Genomic DNA, 26517 nt, shown 5'->3' with positions numbered 1-26517 from the left:
TTTTAGACTGTGTGTCAGGAATGTTGTCAGGGCCATGAAAAGAGCGACTAGCACCCAGAGTTTCTGTCTGGAATGGCATACTCTGTCACCAGGTGGGCACATCACACTGTGAATGTGCTTGTACCACTGAACTATATATATAGTTAAAATATATATGGTTATATATATATATATGTATGTATGTATGTATATATATATGGTTAAAATGACAAAATTTGTGTTGTATATCTTTTACCACAATTAAAAAAAAAAAACTTTGTAAATGAGGAGGCAGATTTGTCATTGGGCCTGTGAAGAGTAGTGTATGTCAGTGAATTTTTATGGGCCAGGTATCATTAAGACACCAGGGGGGCCAGTTTGGTGCAAGACTCACAGAGATCACACTTGAACTGAGCTGGGAGCTTCCTCCCTGCTGCTAGCACTCACAGAGCTGGAAGGTGCCAACCGTCGTGCTAGGCTAGGTAAGATGGTACTGTCTTGTCTTACCTAGCTGAGAACCCTGTGAACTCCGAGACCAGCTTGCCCCGCAGATGTGCCCACTGGTGAAGAGTGGCATGGCTGTTATAAGGGTAACCAACCCCCTTTTGAGTGGACTTGAGGCCTGCTCTGCGGAGGGAGTTCATGCTGGTTATAATCCTGGTCATGTGTCCTAGGGAAGAATTAATACCGTCGTTTTACTAAATGGACGTGGTGTCAAAGTGGCTTCTAAATAGTGACGTTTACAACCATACATAAGTGCTACTGTCAGCTTTGCTCAGAGAAGCCACTGTTTGTAGCAATGTAGGTGAATTCAGAGACCCACGCCTGGTCCACGTGCTGAGACTAGACCATTGATTGCTCAGCCCCAAACAGGACATCCATGGCAACCCCCACAAGGCTCAAGGAGCATCACGGCAGAGGGAGAAGAGAGAATGTAAGAACCACAGGGTGGGAAGAGAGCCGCTAAACCCTGTCTTCTGGATGGCTGCATATCATCACAGCAGCTGTGCTTACCAGCACAAGATCCGCACATGATGGAGCCAGTCGACGTTCCAGCCTGGGTGGGGAAGGCGCATGAGACCTTGCCCATTTAGCCGCTTTTCCTTGTTAATGGTGCTAGGGAGGGAAGATCGTTTCCCTCAGTGGTGTAGCCACCGACAAGTTGCCTATGCTCTGGTAAATAACTCCCACTCATGCTCACATAGACCGCCATAATGAAACTCAGGGTCCCTAAAAATAAATAAAAAATAAGAGGGAGGCTAGCTGGGGAAGAAGGAGGGTTCACTGGAATGTAAGGAGGATGAGAGGACAGTAGGGAAGAAGACCAAAATGTGTCATGTGCGTTTATTAAATTGTCAGATCATTATCATCACCATCATGGCTGTGCAGATGGCTTGGTCTCTAATGTCCTTGTCACAGAAGCATGAAGATATATGAGTTTGATTCACAGCACATGGCATGAAAAAGCCAAGCATGATGGCACACACTGTAATCCCAGAACTGGGACACAGAAACTGGAGTGTCCTGGGGCTTGCTGGGTAGCCAGTCAAGCTGAATTTGTAAGCTCCAGGTCTTACCGACAGACTGTTGGCAAAATCAAGGTAAATGACTCCTGAGGATGACACTGAAGATTGACCTCTAGTGTGTTACGTGCGCACGCACATACATCCACCACACACACACACACACACACACACACACACACACACACACACACACACGTCCACCACACATACCCACATTACACACACACACCACACATACCCACATTCCACACACATACCACACACATACACACCACACATACATACACACACACACACACACACACACACACACACACACACGTCCACCACACATACCCACATTACACACACACACACCACACATACCCACATTCCACACACATACCACACACATACACACCACACATACATACACACACACACCACACATACACATACACACACACCACACATACCCACATTTCACACACATACCACACACACACACCACACATACCCACATTCCACACACATACCACACACATACACACCACACATACATACACACACACACACCACACATACACATACACACACACCACACATACCCACATTTCACACACATACCACACACACACACACCACACATACCACACACATCACACACATACCACACACACACACACCACACATACATACACACACACACAACCACACATACACACACACACCACACACACATATACACACCACACATATACACCCACATAACACACACACACACACACACACACACACACACACAAATCCAATTTTCCCTGTTTCAGCAAGCTGGCAGAGCCCCAGCCCTGGCCCTGGGGCTGCACCCTCTCACCTCTCAGGCTGTGAAAGCTGAAGTTATTTTTGTGCAGTCAATATTTCTTCTCTCCCTGGGAGGCAAAACTGTGGAATCTTCTTTTTAGGTCAGGAGCCCCTTAGAGAATCCAACAGGAGCTGGGTGTGGAGGCTTACACTTATAATCCCAACACTGAGGAGACTGAGTTAGGAGGAGGCCAGCCTGGACTACAGAGTAAGACCCTGCCTCAAAATGATGATGATGATGGTGGTGATGGTGATGATGATGGTGGTATGGTGATGGTGATGATGATGATGATGGTGGTGATGGTGGGCCAGAAAAATGGCTCAGTTGCTAAGAATGCTTATTGCTCTTTCTGAGGACCTGAGTTATATTCCCAGAACCCATATCAGGTGACTCACAATCGTCTATAACTCCAGCTCTGGGGGATCCAGGATCCAATGCCCTCTTCTGGTCTCTGAGGCACACACACACACACACACACACACACACACACACACACGCACGCACGCACGCACGCACGCGCGCGCACACACACACAATAATAATAATAATAATAAATAATAATAATAATAATAAATCTTTTAAAAATAATAATGAGAGAATCTGATAAGAAACACTTGCCTGAGGCTGGAGAGATGGCTGAGAGATTAAGAGCCCTGGCAGCTCTTCCAGAGGACCAGGTTCAGTTCCCAGCACCCACATGGCATCTTACAACTCTCTGTAACTTCAATTCCAGGGGATTCTGTGTGACACCATCACACAGACATAAATGCAGGCAAAAAACCACCAATGTATATGAAACAAAAATAAAGAAAACTCTTAAAAAAGAGCCACTTGCCAGAAAAATCACACACAAAGACACATATCTCTGATGTCATGAAACATGAGTTGTCTGGAAGGACATCTGTCTCCCATCAGAGGCTCAACAGGGTGGATACAGTCCTGAAGGGCTCAGTAGGGAGCCCACACTTCAGAGGGCCAGAGCTAGTCACACAGCCTCTGAGTTTTAGGGGCCGCAAGCCAAGTGATGCTGGGACAAGACAAGGCAGACAGAAGTCCCAAAATGACAGGAAACCAACAGGAAGCTTGCTAAAAAATAACTTCTGGAGGAAGAGGGGGTTGATACCCCTGAACCCTTCCCTAGGACCCAGGCCATCTGCACCCCCTTGCCTGCAAGGTATGAGAGGGAAAGCTGTTTTATTTTGTGTGTGTGTGTGTGTATGGCTACGTGATTTACTATGTGTGAAAATGTATGTGTGTGAATCAAGCCATATCCATGTGCATTTGTGTGTGAGAATGTACCTTTGAGTCAATCTGCATCCCTGTGCATGTGTGTGACATTTATGTATGTGAGCATGTGTGTGTATGTGAATCAGTGTGTCGTTGTGCATATGTGTCATTGTATACATGTATGTCACTGTATCTGGTGTATATCTGTCACTGTGACTGCATGTATGCAAATCAGTGTGTGTCCTTGTACCTGTGTGTGATTTGTGCATGCAACTAGGTTAGTGCCTGTGCTATTCCGTATACACGTGACACTGGGCATGTGTGTGAGGGGCCTGCCTCACCGAGGCCTCTCAGGTTGAAGATGATCCTTTCAAGTGGTAGTGAAGAGTCCGGGTGACGCTTCCCCACAAAGCTCTCAGGTGCTCTCAAATGTCCTTCAAGAGGTAAAGACGATGGAGAGGATGGAGCACAGGACGGGAGGCAGCAGAAACCAACAGAAAGTGCCTGGCCAGCCCCTTCCCCAGGGGCTCAGGACTATGGCTGTGACCCACCCGGAGGCATCAAAACCCTAGAGTGACCTGCTGTGCCTGCCACACCCTGAGAAAAGGAGCATTTGGAACTGTCTGCAGAGTTTAAAAAAAATTACCATTGTTTCAAAAATCACTCTCGGCATAAAAGCGCTGTCTCCTGTTGTCATGGAATTGACAATACAGATAAGGATCAAAGAGACTCGAATAGCTTCATCTCTGTTTCCCACTGAACTCCTGGACTCTCGTTTCCCCCAAACTTCAGACTCTCAGTTTCCTCTAAAGAAAACATTTTAAGCCGGTTGCGCACGCTTAATCCAGCACTCGGAGCAGAGCCAGTGGATCTTGTGAGTTCGAGCCAGCCTGGCTACAAGTGAGTCCAGGAAAGGCGCAAAGCTACACAGAGAAACCCTGTCTCGAAAAAAAAAAAAAAAAAAAGAAAACATTTTAGAGCAGTGGTTCTCAACCTTCCTAGTGCTGTGACCCTTTAATACAGTTCCTCTGTTGTGGTGACCCCCAACCATAAAGTTATTTTCGTTGCTACTTCACAACTGTAATTCTGCTGCTGTTATGAACCATAATGTGAATATCTGTGTTTTCAGATGGTCTTAGGCGACCCTGGTGAACCGATTGATTGACCCACAAAGAGGTTGAGAGCCACAGGTTGAGAATCGAGGGTCTAGATGCCGCAGGGCAGTCCTCCATCACGCCAAGTGCAGGGACCCCAATCCTCCTAGACAATCGGTCCTTCGGAGGCAAAGCTGCCTTCCCTGTCCCCATACCACTGCCCTCCTCTTCACCTCTTGCAGCACTAGAAGCAGAAGAGAACAACCAGGCTGGATGGGAGGTTAGGGTCCCTTCGAGCCAGAAGGTGTGAGTGCTCTGAGGCAGAGAAGGTCCCCGGGACCCTCGTGCCTGGGTCCAGCCTCTTTTGAGGCCCAGCCTGTCCTCTGCCTGTGCTGGTTACTGTGACGAAATACCCGAGGGAAACAACTTCAAGAGGGGAAAGGTTGTTTGGGTTTTTGTTGTTGTTGTTGTGGTTTGTTTGTTTGGCTTTCAGGACTTTGTCTTGGAAAGTCTGAAGTCTGTTAAATCCAGTCCATGATCAACAGGCTCCTTTGCTTTGGGCCTGAGGAAAAGCAGGACAGCATGAAAGAGAGGGTGGGCTGGAGGAGACCTGCTTACCTTGCGGCAGCCAGGAAGCAGAGAGAGAGAGAGAGAGAGAGAGAGAGAGAGAAGAGAGAGAGAGAGAGAGACCAACACAGAGAGACAGGGAGGCAGATAGACAGAGAACAATGCTCAAAGCGAACAGTGGATGGGAAAGAAGATATATCCCTCAAAGGCTGTGTCCCACCTCTCATACCCAGGGACCTACTTCTAGCCAGGCCCTTCTCCAAACAGCCCTTTCAGCTCTGAACCCATCAATGGATTAATACATTCATTTGTTGAATCACACCCCAGCCCTTCACTGGGGGATTCTAGGCAGTTGGTCTGCCACTGAGCCACACCCCAGCCCCTCTCACTGGGGGATTCTAGGCAGGGGCTCTGCCACTGAGCCACACCCCAGCCCCTCACTGGGGGATTCTAGGCAGGGGCTCTACCACTGAGCCACACCCCAGCCCCTCACTGGGGGATTCTAGGCAGGGGCTCTACCATTAAGCCACACCCCAGCCCTTCACTGGGGGATTCTAGGCAGTTGGTCTGCCACTGAGCCACACCCCAGCCCCTCACTGGGGATTCTAGGCAGGTGCTCTACCACTGAGCCACACTCAGCCCCTCACTGGGGGATTCTAGGCAGGTGCTCTACCACTGAGCCACACCCAGCCCCTCACTGGGGATTCTAGGCAGGTGCTCTACCACTGAGCCACACTCAGCCCCTCACTGGGGGATTCTAGGCAGGTGCTCTACCACTGAGCCACACCCAGCCCCTCACTGGGAGATTCTAGGCAAGCTCTCTACTGTTCACTATAACACTGCTGGTTTATGATTTGCCCTGGATGCTTGATGGTGGGCAGGGCAGATGGGGGGTGGGGCAGTGTTCCAGAAGGACACACTGTAGCCACTATAACCTAGGCCTTCTAAACACAGCTCATCCTGGACCACTTGTCCACTACCAACCTAGCTCTTTACAGAGGAAGCCACAGACCAAGGTCACACAGGGAGTCAGGAATTTAAGTAAGTCCTTCAAACTCCTCATCTAGGACTTTCTCTCGAAAAGCCTGAATGCCTATTAAATCTTTAAAGGACATTATCAAGGGAAGCGTGTCATTTCCTTAATCCTTGAAGAGGATTAGAGAATTCAGCCGAGATAAACTCCTCTGCCAACCCCGCCATGCTCCCCCTGGATCCCTAGCCTGGGGGATGTCTCCACCACCAGCGATGCTCAGGGGTCACATTTATACCCATTGCAAACATCTGATTATTGTGCCAGCAGGGAGGAAGGGTCCAGCAAACAGCAAGAACAAAGAGAATGTGGAGCTTGGCCCTACATGAGCAAGGCCTAGGCAGTGGGCGGTGGGGGGGGGGGTCAAAGATGAAAGGCTCACACTCCATAGTCAATTATTACAAGGGTTGCTAGAGTGCTTGCCCAGCATGCGTGAAGCTCTGTGTTCAATCTTCAGCACCACACAAAACTGATGTGGTGTACACCCGTAATCCCAACACTCAGAGTAGAGAGGAGAATCCGGAGTTCAGGGTCATCCTCCACTACATAGTAAGTTGGAGGCTAGCCTAGGCGACTTGAGACCCTGTCTCTAAATCAGTAGTAACAAAGCAGACTGTAAAGTGGACACAATTGTCCATCTCTCCCTAGCCACCTGGAAGGATTAGTGGAAACTGCTGATCTGGCCTCGAGTCGCTGCTCTTGGTTAGCTCAGGCCCACCCAACACCCCTGTTTTTTACATGCTTGCTCTGATTTTGTTCCCCAAAACACATGCCCTTGTTGACTCACAATGTAAGGGACACATGCAACAGCCATGTGGCCGGCATCAGGAAAGTAGAAGCAGGAGCCTCAGGCTGCCTGCATTGGGACTTAGCATCCTGAAGGAACTGAAACATCAGGGTACCGAAACCTGGGCTTCCGGTGACAGCGCTGTGTTTATTTGGTGGTCTGGACAGTGACAGAGTTGAGCAAAGTCAGCAATGGCCGGCCTCACTGGTACTTGAAGCTTAGGTGTGCTGAGCGTAAGTGGGAGCCACAAAAGAATTCGGAGATCCAGCCGGGAGTGGCAGCGCACACCATTAATCCCAGCACTCGGGAGCCAGAGGCAGGTGGATCTCTGTGAGTTCGAGATCAGCCTGGTCAACAGAGTGAGTTCCAGGACAGCCTAGACTACACAGAGAAACCCTGTCTCCATAATAAAAAAAAAAAAGAAAAGAAAAAGAAAGAAAAGATATTCGAAGATTCTGGTAACACGCTTTGCTGCAGAGGGAGATGGAGATGTTCTAAAGGGGCAGGGAGCGAGGACAGAGTCGTCCAGGCAGCAGCCAAATGGACAGAGACCTGGGATATGTTTTCAGGACACTCATAAAGCACGAGGAGTCCCTCAGTGTGGACGGTTAACAGTGGTATGTGGGTAACATTGGGCTGCTCAGTGAGAAAAGCCCTGGTTTTTATCACTGGTTAATTTATCTTTTTTTAAAATTACATTGTGTGTGTGTGTGTGTGTGTGTGTGTGTGTGTGTGTGTGTGTGTGTGTGTCGGTATGGGTGCATGTGTGCTAGAGCACAAGTGTGGAAGTCAGAGCACAACTTGAAGTTGTTTCTTTCTTTCATGTGGGTCCCCGAGATTGAACTCAGTTTGTTAGACTTGGCAGCAAGCTCCCTTACCCACTGAGCCATCTTGCCAGCCCAAGTGCTGGTTAATTCCTATGGTGTAAATAGCATACCATGGCTGACCCGAAGGTAACCACATCATGTGGCATGGACTGTGGTGCTGGAAAGAGACCCCGTGGCTCTGCCCTAAAAGCGTGTAGAAATAACCTTTCTATGCTGATAATAGTAAAATGCTCAGTGATGAGTCAGAGTGTGGGTTACTCCCATGAGTTTATTCAGTTTAATTTTTAGTTATGTTGGAGTTTTAACAGTCCTCTTGAAATTTTTACTGAAAAATGAAATCCAGAGATGGGCGTTACAGCTCTAGTTAGCATTCCTAAATAGAATTTGGCCAGGACAGGTATCCACATCCACCATAGGAGGCAGAATCCAGCCTCACCAAGAAGCTCTACCCGCCCACTGGGCACAGGCCTCATTCTCAGGCAAGTGCCCTCCTCATACAACAGTTTTACACCCAGTAACACAGTGCCCAGGACATCTGTTCATGCTACTGACCACCTAGGGTCAATAATTGTCACGTGTCAACTAATGTGACCCCATCACTACTGTGACGTGGCTCCTGTTGTCATCCTGATGTATAGGTGACACAGCCAATTCTAGGTGAGTCTAAAGCACTTGTCTTGGGTCACACAGCGAGGAGCAGAACCAGATCTACACTTGTCACCTTCTTCTTCTCTGGAGTGTGAGAGAAAGGAGAAGGTGTGGAGGACTAGGGCCTCAAGGAGCCACACCCTTGGAGCTACAGTCTCCAGAGGACCTGGTAGGGAACTGAAGGTTCCAGGGAGAGGGAGGGCAGGTAGCTCCCTGTCTTTCTCTCCTGTCTGTTTGTATGCATGCCTCTGTCTATCTGTCTCTCTGCTGCCCTTCTCTCTCTATGGTGCTAGGAATCAAACCTCTGGTTTTGTCCATGGTAGGGAAAAAAAAGTCTGCTGCTGACTGATCCACCTCAAACCTTCATTGGTTAATTCTAGGCAGGTGCTCTGCCACAGAGCCACACCCCAGCCCCTCACTGGGGGATTCTAGGCAGGGGCTCTACCACTGAGCCACACCCCAGCCCCTCACTGGGGGATTCTAGGCAGGGGCTCCACCACTGAGCCACACCCCAGCCCCTCACTGGGGGATTCTAGGCAGGGGCTCTACCACTGAGCCACACCCCAGCCCCTCACTGGGGGATTCTAGACAGGTGCTCTACCACTGAGCCACACCCCAGCCCCTCACTGGGGATTCTAGGCAGGTGCTCTATCTCTGAGCTATGTACTCCAACCCATGTGGATCTCAAAATATCTAATCCAATCTCCTTCATTCTGGACCCCAGACACGGCGAGCATTTAGAGAGTCATCTGGAAAGTCACTGTCCTCGACAGATGTGTCTCCTGACAGAAGGGACTATCTCTCTCCATTTACCCTCCTACATCATAAATTTTTGGATTGGAAAATGGTTCTCTCTATTTTCAGAGGAAACAATAAAGCTATTTTCAGCCTGGGAACAAATGAGGGCACTGGTCATAAAAGTCTAAAAGCTGGTCCTAGATAGTCCAGGGTCCTGTCAACGATGTCAGCAGCCTTCTCCACACTGGGGGCACTTGGTGTCACAGGGTAGGATGTACCAAAAGGATGTAAGCACAGAGCAACAGGGAGCCAGGGAGAGTATCCTGGAGTCACAGAGCTGACGAGCCCCTTGGTTTTAATAGACTCAGAAACTGAGGCCCACGGAAGGGCAGTGCCCCGCCTTAGGACGCACAGCCTGTGGGTGCCAGGGGCCCACACTGCAAGGCTCTGCTGGGCATGTGGCTGTAGTTACGGTGTTTTCTCAGCGCCTGGGAACAGATGGCCCCAGCTCCCACCCACGGAAGCCAAACATTTTCCCTGGCTCACTCGCTCAGCAGCCCGCTCTTGTAAATAGAGAGTAGAAAAGCTTTCCCAAGCGGCGTGTGCGTGGCTCACAGAGCCCGACACCACGAGGAGAAGCCTTGGAGGGGGCACAGGTGGACTCAGGTAAGTGAACCCCCGCCCAGGGGGTCCCAGACAGGGCCAGGAGCCCTGGACCAGCGGTGAGTCATGAGAGAGTGCAGCACAGGCCAGGCGAGGCAGGCTTGGGATCAGTCTTGCCTCAGCCACTCCCGTGGGGTCTGGCTGTCGCTCTCTGGCATCAGTTTTCTTGACTGTGAAATGGACACACTGTGAGTCTTCTAGGAAGTGGATGAGTCTGTAGAGAATCTGGTGCTCTTTCCTTCCTTCACCTGGGGGTTCATTTCAGGGCGTCTCACTTCACCCTCTTTCCCCCAAGCCTTTTTTTCTGCTCATTCTTCTTATTTCCTCTGCTGTGTGACCTTGGGTAAATGTCTTCCCCTCTCTGGGCCTCATCCTGGTGGCAAAGGGAAGACACAGGAGGCTTCCTGGAGGAGGAGAGACGCTGGAACTTAGAGATGAAGGAGCACAAGCGTGAAGATGAGAAGGCTCTCTCTGTGGGGCGGGGAGGCTTCTCCAGGAGGGGGAATCTTTGTGAATAACACGGACAAAAAGCCTACAGGATGGACACAGTGGGGCATGCCTGGAATTCCAGCACTGAGGGGGAGGCAGGAGAATCAGAAATTCAAGAGCAGTCTGGGCTATGTACCAAGGAAGGAAGGGAAGAGGGAGGGAGGGAGGGAGGAGAAGGAAGAAGAAAGAGGAGAGATAAGGGAAAAAAAGAAATCATAGGACAGGGGAGCTAGGCTTTGAAGGATAGGCTGGTGCAGGGCGGGGATGGGGTGATGGGGGGTGGGGAATTGCCCACGGGTCCCTGAAAGCCGGAGTTCAAAGGAGTACCGAAGACAGCCAGCAGGAAGGGATGCAGTCAGCACCCCTGGGGCAGCAACAAGGCTAGGTGTCCCTGAGGTGTTCCACCCCATCCCTCCTGCCAGCCACACCACAGCAGCCGGTAATGAAGAGGTATTTCCAGCTAAAAAGCCCTTGGAGCTGGGCCAGGCAGCTCCTGGATCCCAAGCCAGCCTCCAGCAGTACCCGCAGTCCTTGCTCCCCAGTCCAGGTCCGGGAGGCTCAGTCCCATTAAATGCCTGATGCCAGGGGACCTAGCAGTCTGGGGGTGGGGTTCGGGGGAGCATTGGAAGGACAGATTTTGGGGGCTGGGGAGGGATGGACATTTGTCCTGCTGCACTGTGTGACTTGGACAAGAAGCTGGACCGCCCTCTGTGATAGATAGCCTCCCAATGGCAAGATGCAGATCCCAGCAAAGGATGCACTTGCCCGCAAACCCACCCGCCCCACCGCCCACCCCCACCCCCATCCCCGCACCGGAGCCCCGCAGTGTGTGGCAGGCAGCACATCCTCGCCCTGCCAGGACAGTCCCTGCCTCTGTTGCTTCCTTCCTTCTCTCTTTCCTTCCTTCATTCCTCCCTTTCTTTGTTTTTATTTTAAAAATTCTTTTTCTTCCCATTTCTTTGTTTTATTTTTATTTCTTGTTGTCTTTATTTCTTTGCTCTTTTTGAGACAGGGCTAGCCCAGAACTCACTGTATAGCCCAAACTGTACCCAAATTCCTGATTCTCCTGTCTCCACCTCCCCAGGTGCTGAAATTACAAGGATGTACTAACACACCCTGATAAATGTATACACAGTGCCGTGGAATTTCACAGTGTCCTTACAGCCTATGACACAAGTGCTTCAAAAACCAAATCTGAATAAACTGCACAGGAAAGCTGATTTTTAAAAAATTTTATGTACATGTGTGTTTTGGCTGCATGTATGTTTGTACACATGCATGTACCTGGTGCCCTTGAATGCCCTGGGACTTGAGTTATAGCTGGTTGTGAGCTACCTACCATGTGGATGCTGGGAATCGAATCTGGGTCCTCTGGAAAGAGTAGCCAGTGTTCTAACCACTGTGCTCTCTATCCAGCCCTAGAAATACTGATTTTTAATGCCCTATCCCCTCTGCCCCAGTGTTGGGAATAAACCTGGAGCTTTATGTAAATTAGGCAAGCATTATGCCTTTATTATTTTTTGCTGGGCTGGGGAATGAACCCACAGCCTCTTGCACACTAAGTAAACCTTTGCTTTTGAGCCACGTCTCCAGCCCCTCCCTTGGGGAGTCTAGGTGGGCATTTTACTGCTGAGCTACCTGAAGCTCTGGTTTCTGCCCAGGAGGCCTTAGGAATCTGTCCATGGTGCTGTATTGTAGGACAAGCCACCCAGGAGTTGATCCTCAGATTTCAGCCAGCAGCTTGGGCAGGTCCCTAGGCAAATCTGCTGGGGACACCCTGCCCGAGGTCAGGTTTGATGCCTTGAACTTGGTCCACCCAAAAGGATTCCAGAAATCCCAAGTTTTTGGGTTACTGTGAGGATAAGTGTAGTTAATGTGTCACAGGGATGTGTCACTGTAACTGATTATAACACCCACGACCCCCCAAGTGGAGCCCAGGCTTCCTCTTCTACCAGCTGTCATCTGTGAAAGGGCTCCCCGGGCACCCCGGTCCCTGAACAAGAGCAGGTGTCAATATGAAGGCCACACCCACACTGACTCGCTGTGACCATGGCAATGGCCCTCCCTCTCTCCCTCCCCATGTCCTGAGCAGGCCTCCTACACAGGCTTCTGGCTGCTTGTGAGTTGATGGGAAAGATCCTAATGGCTTTAAGCTAATAAGTTGGGAATAAATTAGGTTTATGTCAGCAGAAAACAGATGGCAAAGGACAGACCTGAAAGAGCTCTGAGGTGCGATAGGGGACACCCTTGGACTCTTTCTCTCTTTTTAACTTTTAAAATTTGCATTTGCTTGTTGTGGGGAGGGCACATTTGTGGAGGTCAAAAGACAACTTGCAGGTACAGCATCCTCACCCCCACATCTACAATTGCTCTCTCCTCCTTTCTTCTTTCCTTTCTTCCCTCATTTTTTTCTTTTGACAGTTTCAACATTTAGCCAAGGTTAACTTTGAACTTGCAATCTTCCTGCCTCAGCCCCTGAAGTGCAGGGGTGACAGGCATGAACCTTTGAAAGGTATTAAACGTAAGCTGGGCCAGAGGCTGGCTGTGGAACGGGGAGGTGGGGCGACAGCTGAGAAAAGAAACAGAACAGGCTGTGAGCACCCATCGCAACTCGTTTCGCTTTTGCTTATGTTCGAAGTTTTCAAAGTTTTCATAATAAACTATTAGCTGAGCGAGTGGTGGGTTGGCTCAGTGGGTAAAGGCTTGTCGGCAAGCCTGGTGCCCCCAGCTCAATCCCAGAACCCACATAATGGAAGGAGAAATTTAAAAAGGAAAGAAGAGAGGAGGGAGCGATGGAGAACCTGAATGTGTGCGTGTGTGTGCATGTGTGTGTGCGTGTGTGTGTGTGTGTGTGTGTGTGTGTGTGTGTGTGTGTGTGTGTGTGTGGTGTAACCCAGGCTGACTCTTTCTGGCCATGGGCCATGGCCTTTAACTTCTGAACAGCCTGCCTACATCTCCTAAGTGCTGGGGTTATAGGTGTGCACTGTCACAGTGTCGTTTGCATGTGTCATATGTACATGTGAGTGCAGGTGTGTGCACATGTGTGTGGAGGCCGTAGGAGGGCATCACCTAGTCCTGCTCTATCACTCTCTATCTTACTCCCTTGAGACAGAGTCTTGCACTTAGCCAACAGCTAGGCAGGGCAGCCAGCAAGCCCCAGCCATCCCCGTCTCCATCACCACCTCCATGGGGCTGGGGTTACAGGAGTGCTTGGCTTTTAACAGATCTTCATGCAAATGCTCATATCTACTGAGTCATTTCTCCAAACACCTGTTTGTTTATGTTTTGTTTTGTTGATGGGTCTCACGTAGCCCAGGCTGGTCTCAAACGCCCTGTGTAACCAAGGATGACCTTGAACTCTTCATCCTCCTGCCTCCGACTCTGGGGTGCCAGAATGACAAGTGCACACCACCAGGCAGGACCAACACTTTTGCTGCACATTTTGATAAATGCTTACAATGTGCAAGACACGCGTTCCCAGGACACAGCCCCACCTTCCCGCTCAGAGGGTAGCTAACACCTGATTCCCTTAGAGTCCTCTAGTCTGTTCTAGGAATTCACAGAAATGGGGCCACACGATGTGTTCCCTTGTGTCTGTCTGTTAGCTCCAGTAATGCATCCGAGGCGCACACAGGTGCAGCGCACGAGGAATTCTTAACTTTACATTCTGAGTGGGCTCCGTGTGTGGGCCCTGCTGCAGGCTTTGATCCATCTCCCATTCGTAACACATGGCCTGTCTCCAGTTTACTACTATGAATAAAATGTACAGTTGTCCCTTGGTATCTGCAAGGGATTCTATATAAAACCCTTCTGGTACCAGAACTCAAGGTGGCTTGTGAAATCATGCTGTGTTTTGCATAGAACCTGTGTGTTTCTTTTTTTATTTTATTTTTTGAGTAGAAGACAAAGTCTCATGTAGCTCAGGCTGGCCTCAAAGCTGCTATGTAGCCAAGGATAACTTTAGCCCTCTGTCCTCCTGCTTTTTACCTCCCAAATGTTAGAACTGCAGGTGCACCCCATTGTGCCCCATTTGGTGAAGCTCCAGGGATTGAACTCATGGCTTCACACATGCTAAGCAACTATTCAACCAACTTAATTACATCGCCAGCCATATTACATTTAATCAAAGTTTTTTTTCTTTTCTTTTTAGCAACTAAATAGATAATCATATGATTTTTGCCTCTTCCAGTAGGTGAGTGATGAATTACTGGGAGTGTGGCTCAGTGGTAGAGCACTTGCCTAGCATATGTGAAGCCATGAGTTCTATCTTCAGTGTGTGTATGCATGTGCACGTGCACACGCACGCACGCGTGCGCGCACACACACATACACACACATCTAAAAATAAAAATAAAATCTTGTGGCTGGCAAGATGGCTCAGCGGTTAAGAGCACTTGTTCTTGCAGAGGACCCTGAATTCCACCCTCGACACCCATATGGTGAGTCACAGCTGTAATTCCAGTTTCAGGGGGCCTGGACCTGATGCCTTCTTCTGGCCTCCTCAGGCAGTGGGAACACACTGATGTGCATATACATATGCAGACGAAACATAAGGGTAAGATTTTTAAAAAGTAAACAACACTCCTTAGAGGGACCACTCTGTCATTTGCAATGTAGCATATTCCTATTTTCTGAAATTTCCTAAATTCTTGTAGCTATGTTTAGACTTTTTTTTTTTTTTTGCTACTATTCAAAGATGAAATGGCTCTTATTTTCTTGGGGTAATCTTCATTGGGTTGAAGAATATCTCTCTCTCTCTCTCTCTCTTTCTCCTTTTGCTTTTACATATCATTGGGGTTCCATCGTCTTTAAAACTCTCATAGGATTTAACAATAAATTTAATAATTTTATTATTATTATTATTATTATTATTATTATTTGAAGCCATTAATGTCCAGTGTGTGAGAGTAGAGAAACAAGAATCCTTTATATTACTCCTCTCTCCACTCCAGGCCTTGTTCTACATAAGTGGCGTGCTTTTGGTGTGTGTGTGTGTGTGTGTGTGTGTGTGTGTGTGTGTGTGTGCGCGCGCGCGCGCTGCGGAACCATCTTGTTGACCCCAGCGTATTTGCTGAGACAGTCTCTCACTGAACCTGGAGCTAGATGATTTGGCTGGAGTGGCTGAAGAAAGAGCCCAGGGCTCTTGTCTTTGCCTCCCCAGCGCTGGTATTGCAGGCACATGTCGACAGTTTTTATGTGGTCTCCGGGGACTTTAACTCTGGCCCTCATGCTTATACAACAAGTACTTTGCTGACTTTGCCTCTCCCCAACGCCCGAGTTCCTTTCTCTTCTGATGGCAGATTTCTGCTCATTTATCGTTTCCCAGAAAGCCATTTTACCCGACTCCTCTGGTTTTTCTATACCGAGAGAGTGGAAGTTATCTTTTGGATTCCACCCCACTCCCTATTTCTGTGTCGCTTAACACTCTCACACTGCTTGCTTCCCGTGTTATTCTAAATCCTTTCTAACCATCTACATATCTCAGTGACTTAAGAGTTCTCTGTAGGGCTCACGCATGATTCCACTGATTTTCTTGGGTTTTTCAATACAGCATTCACATTGTTTCCTGCTGGGAGGCACATGACGTCTGCACCTTCTTCAGCTACGTCGCCACCCGCGGTGCTTGCTATTGCCACTAGCATCTTAGGATGCAAAGCCTTTCTATATTTAGAACTAATTCCTTGCATTAGATTTTCTGGACCAAAGGGTAGGCATGGTTTTTAGGCCAATGTACTTTCCAGAAGAGTTATTTCAATTGACACTTGAACCAGCAAGGGAACTATTTATTTACTTCTTTAATTTGTACTACTAGGGATGGTACTTAGACCCTTATGTTAAGCAGGTGCTCTTCCACAGAGCCACACCCCAGTCCCTCACTGGGGGATTCTAGGCAGGTGCTCTACCCCTGAGCCACACCCCAGTCCCTCACTGGGGGATTCTAGGCAGGGGCTCTTCCACAGAGCCACACCCCAGCCCCTCACTGGGGGATTCTAGGCAGGGGCTCTACCACTGAGCTACACCCCAGCCCCTCACTGGGGGATTCTAGGCAGGGCTCTACCACTGAGCCACACCCCAGCCCCTCACTGGGGGATTCTAGGCAGGTGCTCTACCACTGAGTCACACACTCAGCCCTCTTCTTACCTTTCATTTTAAGACAGATTCCCACTAAGTTGCTTAGGTTATCTTCCAGCTCACTCTTCAACCAGGCTAGCCTTAACTTTTGATCCTCCTGATTCATTCTCTCAGGAAGACAGGATGTCAAAGTCTGGATCTGTTCTCATCCCCTCCAATGACAAAATGTCTCCCCAAGCTCCAACTGCTTCCTGGCCTTGTCTGATTTCAGTTCCTGACCCCACCTCCCCTCATTTTTCCTCCCTCTCTCTTGCCCTCCCCTCTTCACTTCCCCTCCTTTCCCTCCTTCAGTTCCCTATATATTGCCTTTATGGAGTAGGGGTAAGGGCAAGGTTTCTGTCGCTCAGGCTGGCCTGGGATTCATGGTAATCTTGTCTCAGCCTCAGCCTCCCAAGTGCTGGGACTGCACCACACCCAGCTCCTCTCCTCCTAACTTGAGAGTAATAAGCTCTCTCATCCTCTGCACTGTGTTCTTGCTATTCTTCTTGCCTGAAACACCCTGGCCACTAACCTCCCCAACACATTACCCTAGGGCCCTTTCCATCAGTCACTCAAGTACCTCAACTCAAATGCCATTTTCCCAGAGTGCTCTTTGCTAGCCACCTAGACAGCTGCTTGTCTCCTTCCCCAGAGTCATGTGCTGCAGCCCACTCCATCACTCTGTCTTGTCGCATCTTGGGGATTTGATGGAACATGATACCTGTCTGTCACTAGCCCTTCTTTTTGTGGAGAGAACACTGCTTGAAAGTTTCCCATACCCAGGACAATAAGAGTGGCTTCCTGTACTCCAGGATGCCTTCACAAAGTTTTAATTGGGGAATAGGGTGGGGTAGGACTTCATGTAGCCCAGGCTGGCCCTTGAACTTCTGACCCTCCTGTCACCACCTCCCAAGTGCTGGGATAACAGACATGTGCCATAGTTGAGCTGTATCCATACTGCCAAAGCTTTAGACTGTGTGACGCCTTGGGGTCTTTCACACTGAGACTATTATAATTCACCATAACCTCTAACAGGCCATGGGGACACATGCTGTCCTTGAGTGTACGTATGACACTCCATTGAGCCAGGTCTGGTGAGGCACTCCTGACATCCCTGCACAAGGATCCAACCTGGACTACAGAAAGGAAGGCTACCAAACAAACAAACAACAAAACACCCCCAAGAACTCTTTGAGGGAGGCTGGCAAGATGACAAGAAAGACCCCAGCCGCGGGCTGAACCAAACAGACTTCCAGAATGAAGTGGGGATGCAGGCAAGGGGAGAGCATGCAGCAAGGACATCTCTCTGTGCCTTGGTCCTGACAGCCCCCCAGTCCCCACAGACAGGTCACAGGGTGTAAGGACTTAGGACACTGTCCCCACGAATTCCTGGCCTCATCTTTACTGGCCCCCAGAGGGCACAGGGCCAGGGCCAGGGTCAGAACAGACCCTTTTGCAGCAATCCGAGCAGGCCCCAGGTCTACATCACAAACAGCAAGCTTAAGCTCCAGGAGACTAAGCCCAGGCACGAAGGTTGGAGGGGTTGGGCAGTGAAGAAGGCCAGCTAGGACACCAAGCCTACCCTTTGTGCTAAGCTGTCAGATATGGGGGTGTAAAGAAGGAAGCCAGGCAGAGCCAAGTGGGGTGTGAGTGGGTAGAGGACAGCACTTCCGCTGAAAGCCGTGGCACAGGATAATGATGGGCCCATGCTCTCTGTGTGTGTGTGCTGGTGGGGGACAGCACATCATGGGAGGGGAAGGGAGGCGGGGCAGAGAGGCAGAGCACGTGCGAAGGCTGTGGGAGGGTTCACGAGGGGCGGGGCTTATGGGAAGTGATGGAGCAGAGCTACCAGGTTTGGGGGACAGGTCATATATAAAGCCTGAAGGTGAGACCAGGTAGGTGTGACAAAGTGGGCCCAGAGGAAGGAGTGGAACATGTGTGAATGACGAGGGTGGGACTAGGCAAATGAAGTAGGAAGGTGGAGCCAGGCAGGAATCAAGGGAGTGGGGGAGGACAAAGGGTGGGGAAAAATAGGGGTGTAGCTAGGTAGGCAGGCAGAGGTGGAAGGCAGGGATAGGGGACGGGATCTGTGGTCTGGGTTGGGGCCAGCCAAGGGCACAGAAGGAACAAGGGTGAAGACAGCCAAGAGAAGTGGGAGCGTGAAGTATGAGCAATTCAGAGGCGGAGCTAGGGGCGGGGCCATGTAGAGTGGGTGGAGCATGGTTAAAGAAAATGGGGCGGGGAATATAGGAAGGACAGGGTTAAAGAATATAGTGCCGGGGCGGAGTGAATAGGAGGTAAAGTGGGGGTTAGGGGCAGATTCATACTGGGTGGAGCGCTGGCAGGGAGACGGGGCGGTGGGGGGGGCGTCTGGGTAGTGGTAGGCTCCTCTGGAGGTGGGACTTGGGCGGAGTCATGTGGAGTAGAAGTGTGATGGGGCGGGGTCACAAGGATGGGGCGGGGCGTCTGGTGGTGGAAAGAATTGCTGGAGGCGGGACTTGGGCGGAGCCATATGGTAGGCGGAGCTGTGGGGGCGGGGCCATGTGGACGGGCGGGGCGCGGGCCGGGCTTGCTTGCTGCAGCTGCTGTGCCCCCCCACAGCACGCGCTCGCGGACCCGGGCCCGCGGACCGGGACACCCAGGAGGACGCCCGCCGCGCCCGGCCCAAGCCTCGAGGAGCGGGGCGCAGCGCGCAGGGTCCGGGCGCGGGCGGCGGGCAGCCACCGAGGATCCCAGCTTGGGGCCGGCCGAGGTGAGTGTCGCCTAGGAGGTGGCGGGGAGACGCCGGCGGGGACCTGTCGGAGCCTTTGTCTGCGGCGCGCAGCCCCAGTCGCGCCGCCTCCCCTCCCGCCCTCCCAGGAGTCGGATCTCTGCCGCACTCCTTGTCCTGGGAAGAGGGGTTCTCTCGCCCAGTGCCACATCCCCTGCATCCCAGCTGGGAGCGCAGGACGCAAGCTCTAGAAGGGGACAAGCCCAGGTGGCCTTGGCCAAGCCGGGTCGTGGCACTGCCTGCTCTTTTGGTCACACCCCAGGGGGTCCTTGCACCTGAAGTTCCTTCCGGACCCACCTCCTTTCATCTGTCCTTTCCGTACAGCCAGTCTAGTTCTAGTTCTTGGGAAAGGTTATGGCAGAGGCGGGGCCTGGGCACTGGGTCACGACCTCCCAGTTGCCCCAGAGGTCTCCTCTTTGCTGGGGGCCGTATGGGCCCGGGGTCCAACTTTGGTCCTGCTGGGGCTGCCTGTGGAAGAAACATCAGGGTCTGCTTGTATCGGGACTGTGCAGGAACCCAAAACATGGAGGGAGATCGGTCCAAGCTGCCCCTCAGCCCTGCGGACATCCCAGGCCTTGATCAGTCTGGCACTGATGTTACATTCATCTGTCCCCTGCCTCTCAAAGAGGAGCTGCCCCCAAGGGACTCAAAACCCACAATCCTACAGCGAGGAGTGGAGTCTTAGGATGCGCAGGGAGACTCCCTAAACGATGTCAGGGCACGGGACAGGGGCATCCAAGGGCATTTAGTAAGGAGGAGTTGTGGTTGGAGCCAGAAGTTCAAGGCCTGATGAGGTTGAGCAGGTTGGCTTTTCAAATGAAATTTAGTTTCCCTGCCCCTTCTGCTGGCTTCAGGTGTGGGGCAAGCAGCTTGGGAGACAATCCCTACAGCAACCGGGAGGGGCCGGTGGTGGTCAGCCAGGTCAGGGTCCAGTTGGAGCTGTCTGGCTGTGGGTTTGTTTGGCTTCTTCTCCTCCTTGGTCATCTCTTCTGCAGACTGGCGCTGTGTGCTGTGTGCCTAGTTTGACAGAACTGCTGAGAGCTAGGAGCCCTCTTTGGCCCACTCGGTTCTAAGGGGCAGCTTGGATCAGCATTAAAACACCAAGTGTGAGCAGCTAAGCTTTTCCTACCCACCACCAGTCCCTCTCTGTGAAGTACTCTGTCACTCTCCAGGCGGGTGAACTAGTGCCAAGGATGGTCTGGAAGCTAAAGAAATGACCTGTGTCATCTCCGATGCTTTTGTGACAAGCACGGAGGGGTCCCGAGTCAGGTGTGTAGAGAAAAGCTTCCTTTCCCATGTCTATCTGCACACCCTTAAAATTTAATTGAATATACGAGGGAAGATCCAAGACTCTGCATGTTAAATGTGGGGGGCTGGGAGAAGAGAGCGATGAAAGCCGTGGGGACAGTGTGGGTGGCAGCTGCCCGCCACGCTGACTGAGCCAGAGCAAGCCGCCTGGCAGGATGCCGAATACATCCGCCTTCCCGGATGGTGTGGCCTCAGCCGGGCAGAAACCTCTCACGCTAGTCCGGCTTGTCTGGGAGACTGCATCATAGGAGCCCCTACTGAACATGAGCCAGGCTTTTTGGATCGTGGGTGTCCTCCAGGACTGAGCCTCTATCACTAGTGGGTCCATGGACACTGTGAATAGTATCCCAACAGTGGCCCCTTACCCAGCCCCTCCTGTTTAGTGAGGACGGTTGGTGGGCTGGATTCCGATTGGGTAACTTTAAGCCTTTCACTAACCCACCTCTTTGGAGATCAGACAAGTGTATGCTGAGTGACAAACAAGACCAGGATTGTACCCAACTCCGCTGTCATTCAAGCCCAGGCCAGCTATGCCCTAAGTCTTTCTAAGTCTCTCCCGATTCCAGATGCTGTTACTAGGACCAGAGTGGCTGGAGAGGGGCCCCTTAGGAAAGTCTTGAGCCTGGAGGGGAGGTTCACCTGGCTTCCCAGTCTCTTGTTCATGAGTACTAGTTACCTCTGGGTCAGCCACAAATATGGGAAGTTCCTTGGACCCCAGAGCTTAAGTATGCTTTGGGCTCCAAGGCCCCAAAGAGGCTCCAGTCTTGGTCCCTGACCCTAACACAACTCTGTTGAGAGAGAATGGAGAGAAGATATATTCAGGAAGAGGATTTGGTAACTAGTGGGAAGAACCAACCTTGGGCTCTGGGAAAGAGGTAAACTGAGGCAGAAGAGCTGTAGAAATGACCTGGCAAAGAAATGAAAACAGGTGGCTATGGCATAGGGCATGCTGGTGCCACAGGTACAGAAATAATTGATGTAGTTCCGAAAGGTGGGGTTCCTTAGGGATGAGGGCCTCAGCTTCTTCCATGGCCTCTCTCATGTGTCCTTGCTGAGAAAGAGAAGCTGTCTATGTCCATGATCTGACCAGCGCTGCAATGTTCCCATCTCTGTGTATGTCTCATGCTCTAGGAAGGGTATGGATCTTTTTGTTTTTCAGATCAAATTTTCAACAGTGTTTTAAAATTTATCTGAGAAAAGCTAGACACTCTATGTACGCAAGGTTACCCAGGTATCAAGGCTTTTCCCAGCCATGGGTTCCCTTTTCTCCAAAGATAAGGACAGAACTGCAGATCTGAACTGAAGCAAGAAACAGTGAGGCAAGAAAGAGTGCAATAGGTGTGAGTCAGTGGTAGAGCCCCTGCCTAGAATCCCCCAGTGAGGTGCTGGGGTGTGACTCAGTGGTAGAGCCCCTGCCTAGAATCCCCCAGTGAGGTGCTGGGGTGTGACTCAGTGGTAGAGCCCTGCCTAGAATCCCCAGTGAGGTGCTGGGGTGTGACTCAGTGGTAGAGCCCCTGCTAGAATCCCCAGTGAGGGGCTGGGGTGTGAGTCAGTGGTAGAGCCCCTGCCTAGAATCCCCCAGTGAGGTGCTGGGGTGTGAGTCAGTGGTAGAGCCCCTGCCTAGAATCCCCCAGTGAGAGGCTGGGGTGTGGTCAGTGGTAGAGCCCTGCCTAGAATCCCCAGTGAGGGGCTGGGGTGTGACTCAGTGGTAGAGCCCCTGCTAGAATCCCCAGTGAGGGGCTGGGGTGTGACTCAGTGGTAGAGCCCCTGCCTAGAATCCCCAGTGAGGGGCTGGGGTGTGGCTCAGTGGTAGAGCCCCTGCCTAGAATCCCCAGTGAAGGGCTGGGGGTGTGACTTAGTGGTAGAGCCCTGCCTAGAATCCCCCAGTGAGGGCTGGGGTGTGGCTCAGTGGTAGAGCACCTGCCTAGAAACCCCCAGTGAGGGGCTGGGATGTGGCTCAGTGGTAGAGCCCCTGCCTAGAATCCAGCAGTGAGGGGCTGGGGTGTGACTCAGTGGTAGAGCACCTGCCTAGAATCCCCCAGTGAGGGGCTGGGGTGTGGCTCAGTGGTAGGGCCCCTGCCTAGAATCCCCCAGTGAGGGGCGGGGGTGTGGCTCAGTGGTAGAGCACCTGCCTAGAATCCCCCAGTGAGGGGCTGGGGTGTGGCTTAGTGGTAGAGCACCTGCCTAAAATCTCCTTGGGGAGCTGTAGCTATAGTTCAGTGTCCCAGAAAGATATTATCACACAAACCTGGGTTGGATTCTGGACTCTACTACTTTCTGCCCGAGAGCAGAGTGAGCACTGTTACCCTGCATCGCTCACTTCTGTCGGCTGGCTGAGGAACGCGTAGCGGCACCTTCCTCTCAGAGGGAAAGGATGAGTGAGACAGTTGCAGCTCTCGGCTGGCGAACAGTCTCTGTAATGTCACCCGTTGTTTCTGATTGCTCACTGGGTCCTGGCATTCCAACTTCAATTTATTTTTCCACTCTGTCTATGTATGTCTCCTTTGCCCAGGGTTTTCTTCTGCTCGAAGGCCACCTAGCTGCTCTTGGGACAAAGACCTCTGAACTGGGCTCCTGGGCTGTAGTCTCTATTCTTACCATCCGGTTTCCATAGCAACAGGCAAGGTCACATCACCTCACTGCTGAGCTTGTATCCTTCATGATGAAACATCAAAGGAGAAACAGGGCTGGAAAGATGTCTCAGCAGTTAGGAGCATGTACTGTTCTGGCAGAGGAACCAAGTTTGGTTCTCAGCACCCAAGTCAGGTGGCTCAATATTGATCATAACTCCAGTTCTAAGGGGGATCTGAGCCCTTTGAGTTCCTCAGGAACCAGCACTGATGGACACAGACACACATATAATTAAAATAATAAGATATTTTTAAAAATATATTTTTAAATGATGGGAGAAATAAAGACATGTGTGGTAGGACATTCCTGTATTCCCAGCTCTGGGAGGCTGAAGCATGAGGATCACAAGTTCTAGGCCAGCCTGGGATGCAGAGAAAATCCTATCTCAAAACAAAGCAGATATATCTCAGTGGTAGAGCACCTGCCTAGAATCCCCCAGTGAGGGGCTGGGATATATCTCAGTGGTAGAGCACCTGCCTAGAATCCCCCAGTGAGGGGCTGGGGTGTGGCTTAACTGTAGAGCACCTGCCTAGAATCCCCCAGTGAGGGACTGGGGGCGTGGCTTAACTGTAGAGCACCTATATAGCATGTATGAGTCTCTGAGTTTCATCCCCAGTTCAGCAAAATATGCTAAAACAAGTAAACAAATGGGTAAGGAATGAATGGACAGGATGGCCCTGGGCATGCAGCCTGATGACTTAGCTGTGGGAACATGGTGTCTCCTCCCCTTACCACTTTTTCTGCCTCATCTCCTTTCCTCACAGTGTGAACTGCCATGGGCTCCATTGGAAGCCAGCGCCTCAAGGAGCCCTGCATGGCAGCCACATCTGGCCAGAGTGTGGTGACAAGTTTCAGCTTTGACAACTTCCAGCTGGAGACAACAGCAGAGGGTGCTCAGGATCCAAGTGTCAGAGTCAGGGTTGTCCCTACTTTCACAGATTCTGGTGAGTAAGTGACACTGTCTTCCTCAGGGCCATGACTGGCCACACGGTGGCCTCCAGTCAGTCTTTGGGGCAGCAGGAACCTCAGGTTGTCATGGAGACTAAGAGACTCAGTCAGGGTTAGGTGGCTAGGGTAACAATTACAACCGATGTCCAGTTCTGCACTGTGTCATGTGCCTCTGCTAGTGGCCATCCACAGAGACAGGCCATGGCTGTAGAGTTTCCTTCTCTTTTGTTCTTCAAAGCAAACTGTTCCTGGCTGTAGGCAATGAGGCTTGGATAGGAAGTTCAAATCGCTGCTTCTCAGTTCTACTGTGTGATCTGGGGCAGAGACCTAAAACATCCCTGAGCCTGTTTCCCCAAACTAAAGAGCTGTCCCAACCTACTCTGCAATTGGACTTGCAGAGCAGGTCTGGGGTGGGACGGGTTCAGGTTCAGTCCTGCCCCTATCTCTGGCCTGCTTGGGGACTTTGTGCATGCTTGAAGGACAGTGCCCAGTGCAGGCCTCAAAGCAACTGTAACTGCAGCAAACTGTAGTGTCCCTTAGCACCATCCTGGGAACTCAGGAACCACCTGTGAGGTAGCATTCTGTGCAGCTGGTTGTTTGCAGTAGTTCTGTTTCTGGCTCAGAAACGTTCTTGGTGGAGTTCTGCTGGCTGAGCCCCATGTTGGGTTATGAAGAACACCTGCTCCTGTGCAGAGGGGCGGAGTCACTTCAGTGCCAGCCCCCAAGGATGACAATAGACATGGTGGCGGAAGGGCCCTGGCAGACAGGGATATGTAGTGCGCGGTGCTCGGGCATCAATGCTGACTTGAACCGTAAAGGCTGCAGTTATGGTGCTCTTAGTGGTGGAGGCTGTATCAACCAGGGTTCAGTTAGAGAAAGAGAGTCAGGAAATGCTAGACAGAAGAAAGGAAGGAAGGAAGATGATAGATGATTGAAAGAGAGATAGATGGATGATGGATAGAAGATAGACAGATAAGTGATTGATTGACAGATAATTAGATAGATAGATAGATAGACAGACAGATAGATGATGGACGGAGGGAGGGATGGCTGGCTGATAGAAGGCCAGGTATGATGACTCACACCTATAATCTCAGCTTTTGGGAAGCTGAGATAGGATTGCTAATACCCTAGACCACCTGGGATGCATAACTAAACTTTGTCTTAATAAAACCAAATAAATAATAGACAACTGGCTGGGCAGTGGCCGTGCATGCCTTTAATCCCAGCACTCAGAAGGCAGAGTCAGGTGGATCTCTGTGAGTTCAAGTCCACCCTGGTCTACAGAGTGAGTTCCAGGACAGCCAAGGCTACAGAGAAACCTTGTCTTCTTTTTTTTTTTTTTTTTTTAAGACTTATTTATTTATTATGTATACAGTATTCTGTTTGCATGTATCCCTGCAGGCCAGAAGAGGGAGCCAGATCTCATTACAAATGGCTGTAAGGCACCATGTGGGTGCTGGGAATTGAACTCAGGACCTCTGGAAGAACAGCCAGTGTTCATAACCTCTGAGCCATCTCTCCAGCCCTGAAACCTTGTTTTGAAAAAACAAACAAACAAACAAACAAAACCAAAACAACAACAACAAAAATAAATAAATAATAGGTATCTGAAAAGATAGATGAATAGATAAACAATAGCTGGATGAGTGGGACAGTGGATAAAGGGACAGATAGCTAAATGATAGGTGGGTGAGTGGATAGGTAGAGTAAATAGATCATAAATTGGGTAGATGGATAGAGGGATATATAGATGATGGATGAATGGAGGCTATATAGATGTATGAATGTAGATGGATGATGGATGGACAGTTGGAAGGGGTATTAGATGAATGATGAAGGATGAAGAATGGATGTATAGATGTATAAATAGAAGATGATGGGTAGATAGATAATGGCTAGATGGATGGATAGAAAGATGACTGAGGAATGGGTGGGTGTGAGGGTTAGATGACAGATAGATGGATGAAGGATGGATGGATGAATAGTGGGTTGGATGGATGCATGAATGGAGGATGTATGGATAGATGGATGAGTGCATGAATGGAGGATGTATGGATAGATAGATGCATGCATGAATGGAGGATGTATGGATAGAGAGATGATTGATGGATGAAGGGTGTATAGATAGATGGAGGATGGATGGATATATGGATAGATGCATGGCTGATGGATGTGGGGATGCATGAGTGGTTCGATGATGGATAAATGGAGGCTGGGCAGTGATGGTGCACGCCTTTAATCCCAGCACTCGGGAGGCAGAGGCAGGCGGATCTCTGTGAGTTCAGGACCAGCCTGGTCTCCAAAGTGAGTTCCAGGAAAGGCACAAAGCT

The 26517-nt window shown here is 50.6% G+C and overlaps 1 protein-coding gene across 2 annotated transcripts in view; it reads left to right on the top strand.

The window, feature by feature from the left end:
* Positions 1-9804: 9804 nt before the first annotated feature.
* Slc29a4 (solute carrier family 29 member 4) overlaps positions 9805-26517 on the top strand; it is a 32272-nt gene continuing 15559 nt past the window's right edge. The window contains exons 1-2 of one of the 2 annotated variants that reach the window (XM_028887404.2): positions 9805-9930; positions 24001-24180. In XM_028887404.2, coding sequence (XP_028743237.1) covers positions 24012-24180 — 169 coding nt within the window. In that variant the 5' untranslated portion in view covers positions 9805-9930; positions 24001-24011. Of the gene's footprint in view, positions 9931-19087; positions 19280-24000; positions 24181-26517 lie in introns of those variants that run through there. The other variant, XM_037198431.1, reaches the window with a different exon arrangement.

Source organism: Peromyscus leucopus, chromosome 23 (genome assembly GCF_004664715.2).
Source record: "Peromyscus leucopus breed LL Stock chromosome 23, UCI_PerLeu_2.1, whole genome shotgun sequence".
In the NCBI taxonomy this organism is placed as follows: Eukaryota; Metazoa; Chordata; class Mammalia; order Rodentia; family Cricetidae; genus Peromyscus; species Peromyscus leucopus.
Note: the sequence above shows the minus strand (reverse complement) of the source record. Positions and strands in the feature narration are given on the sequence as shown.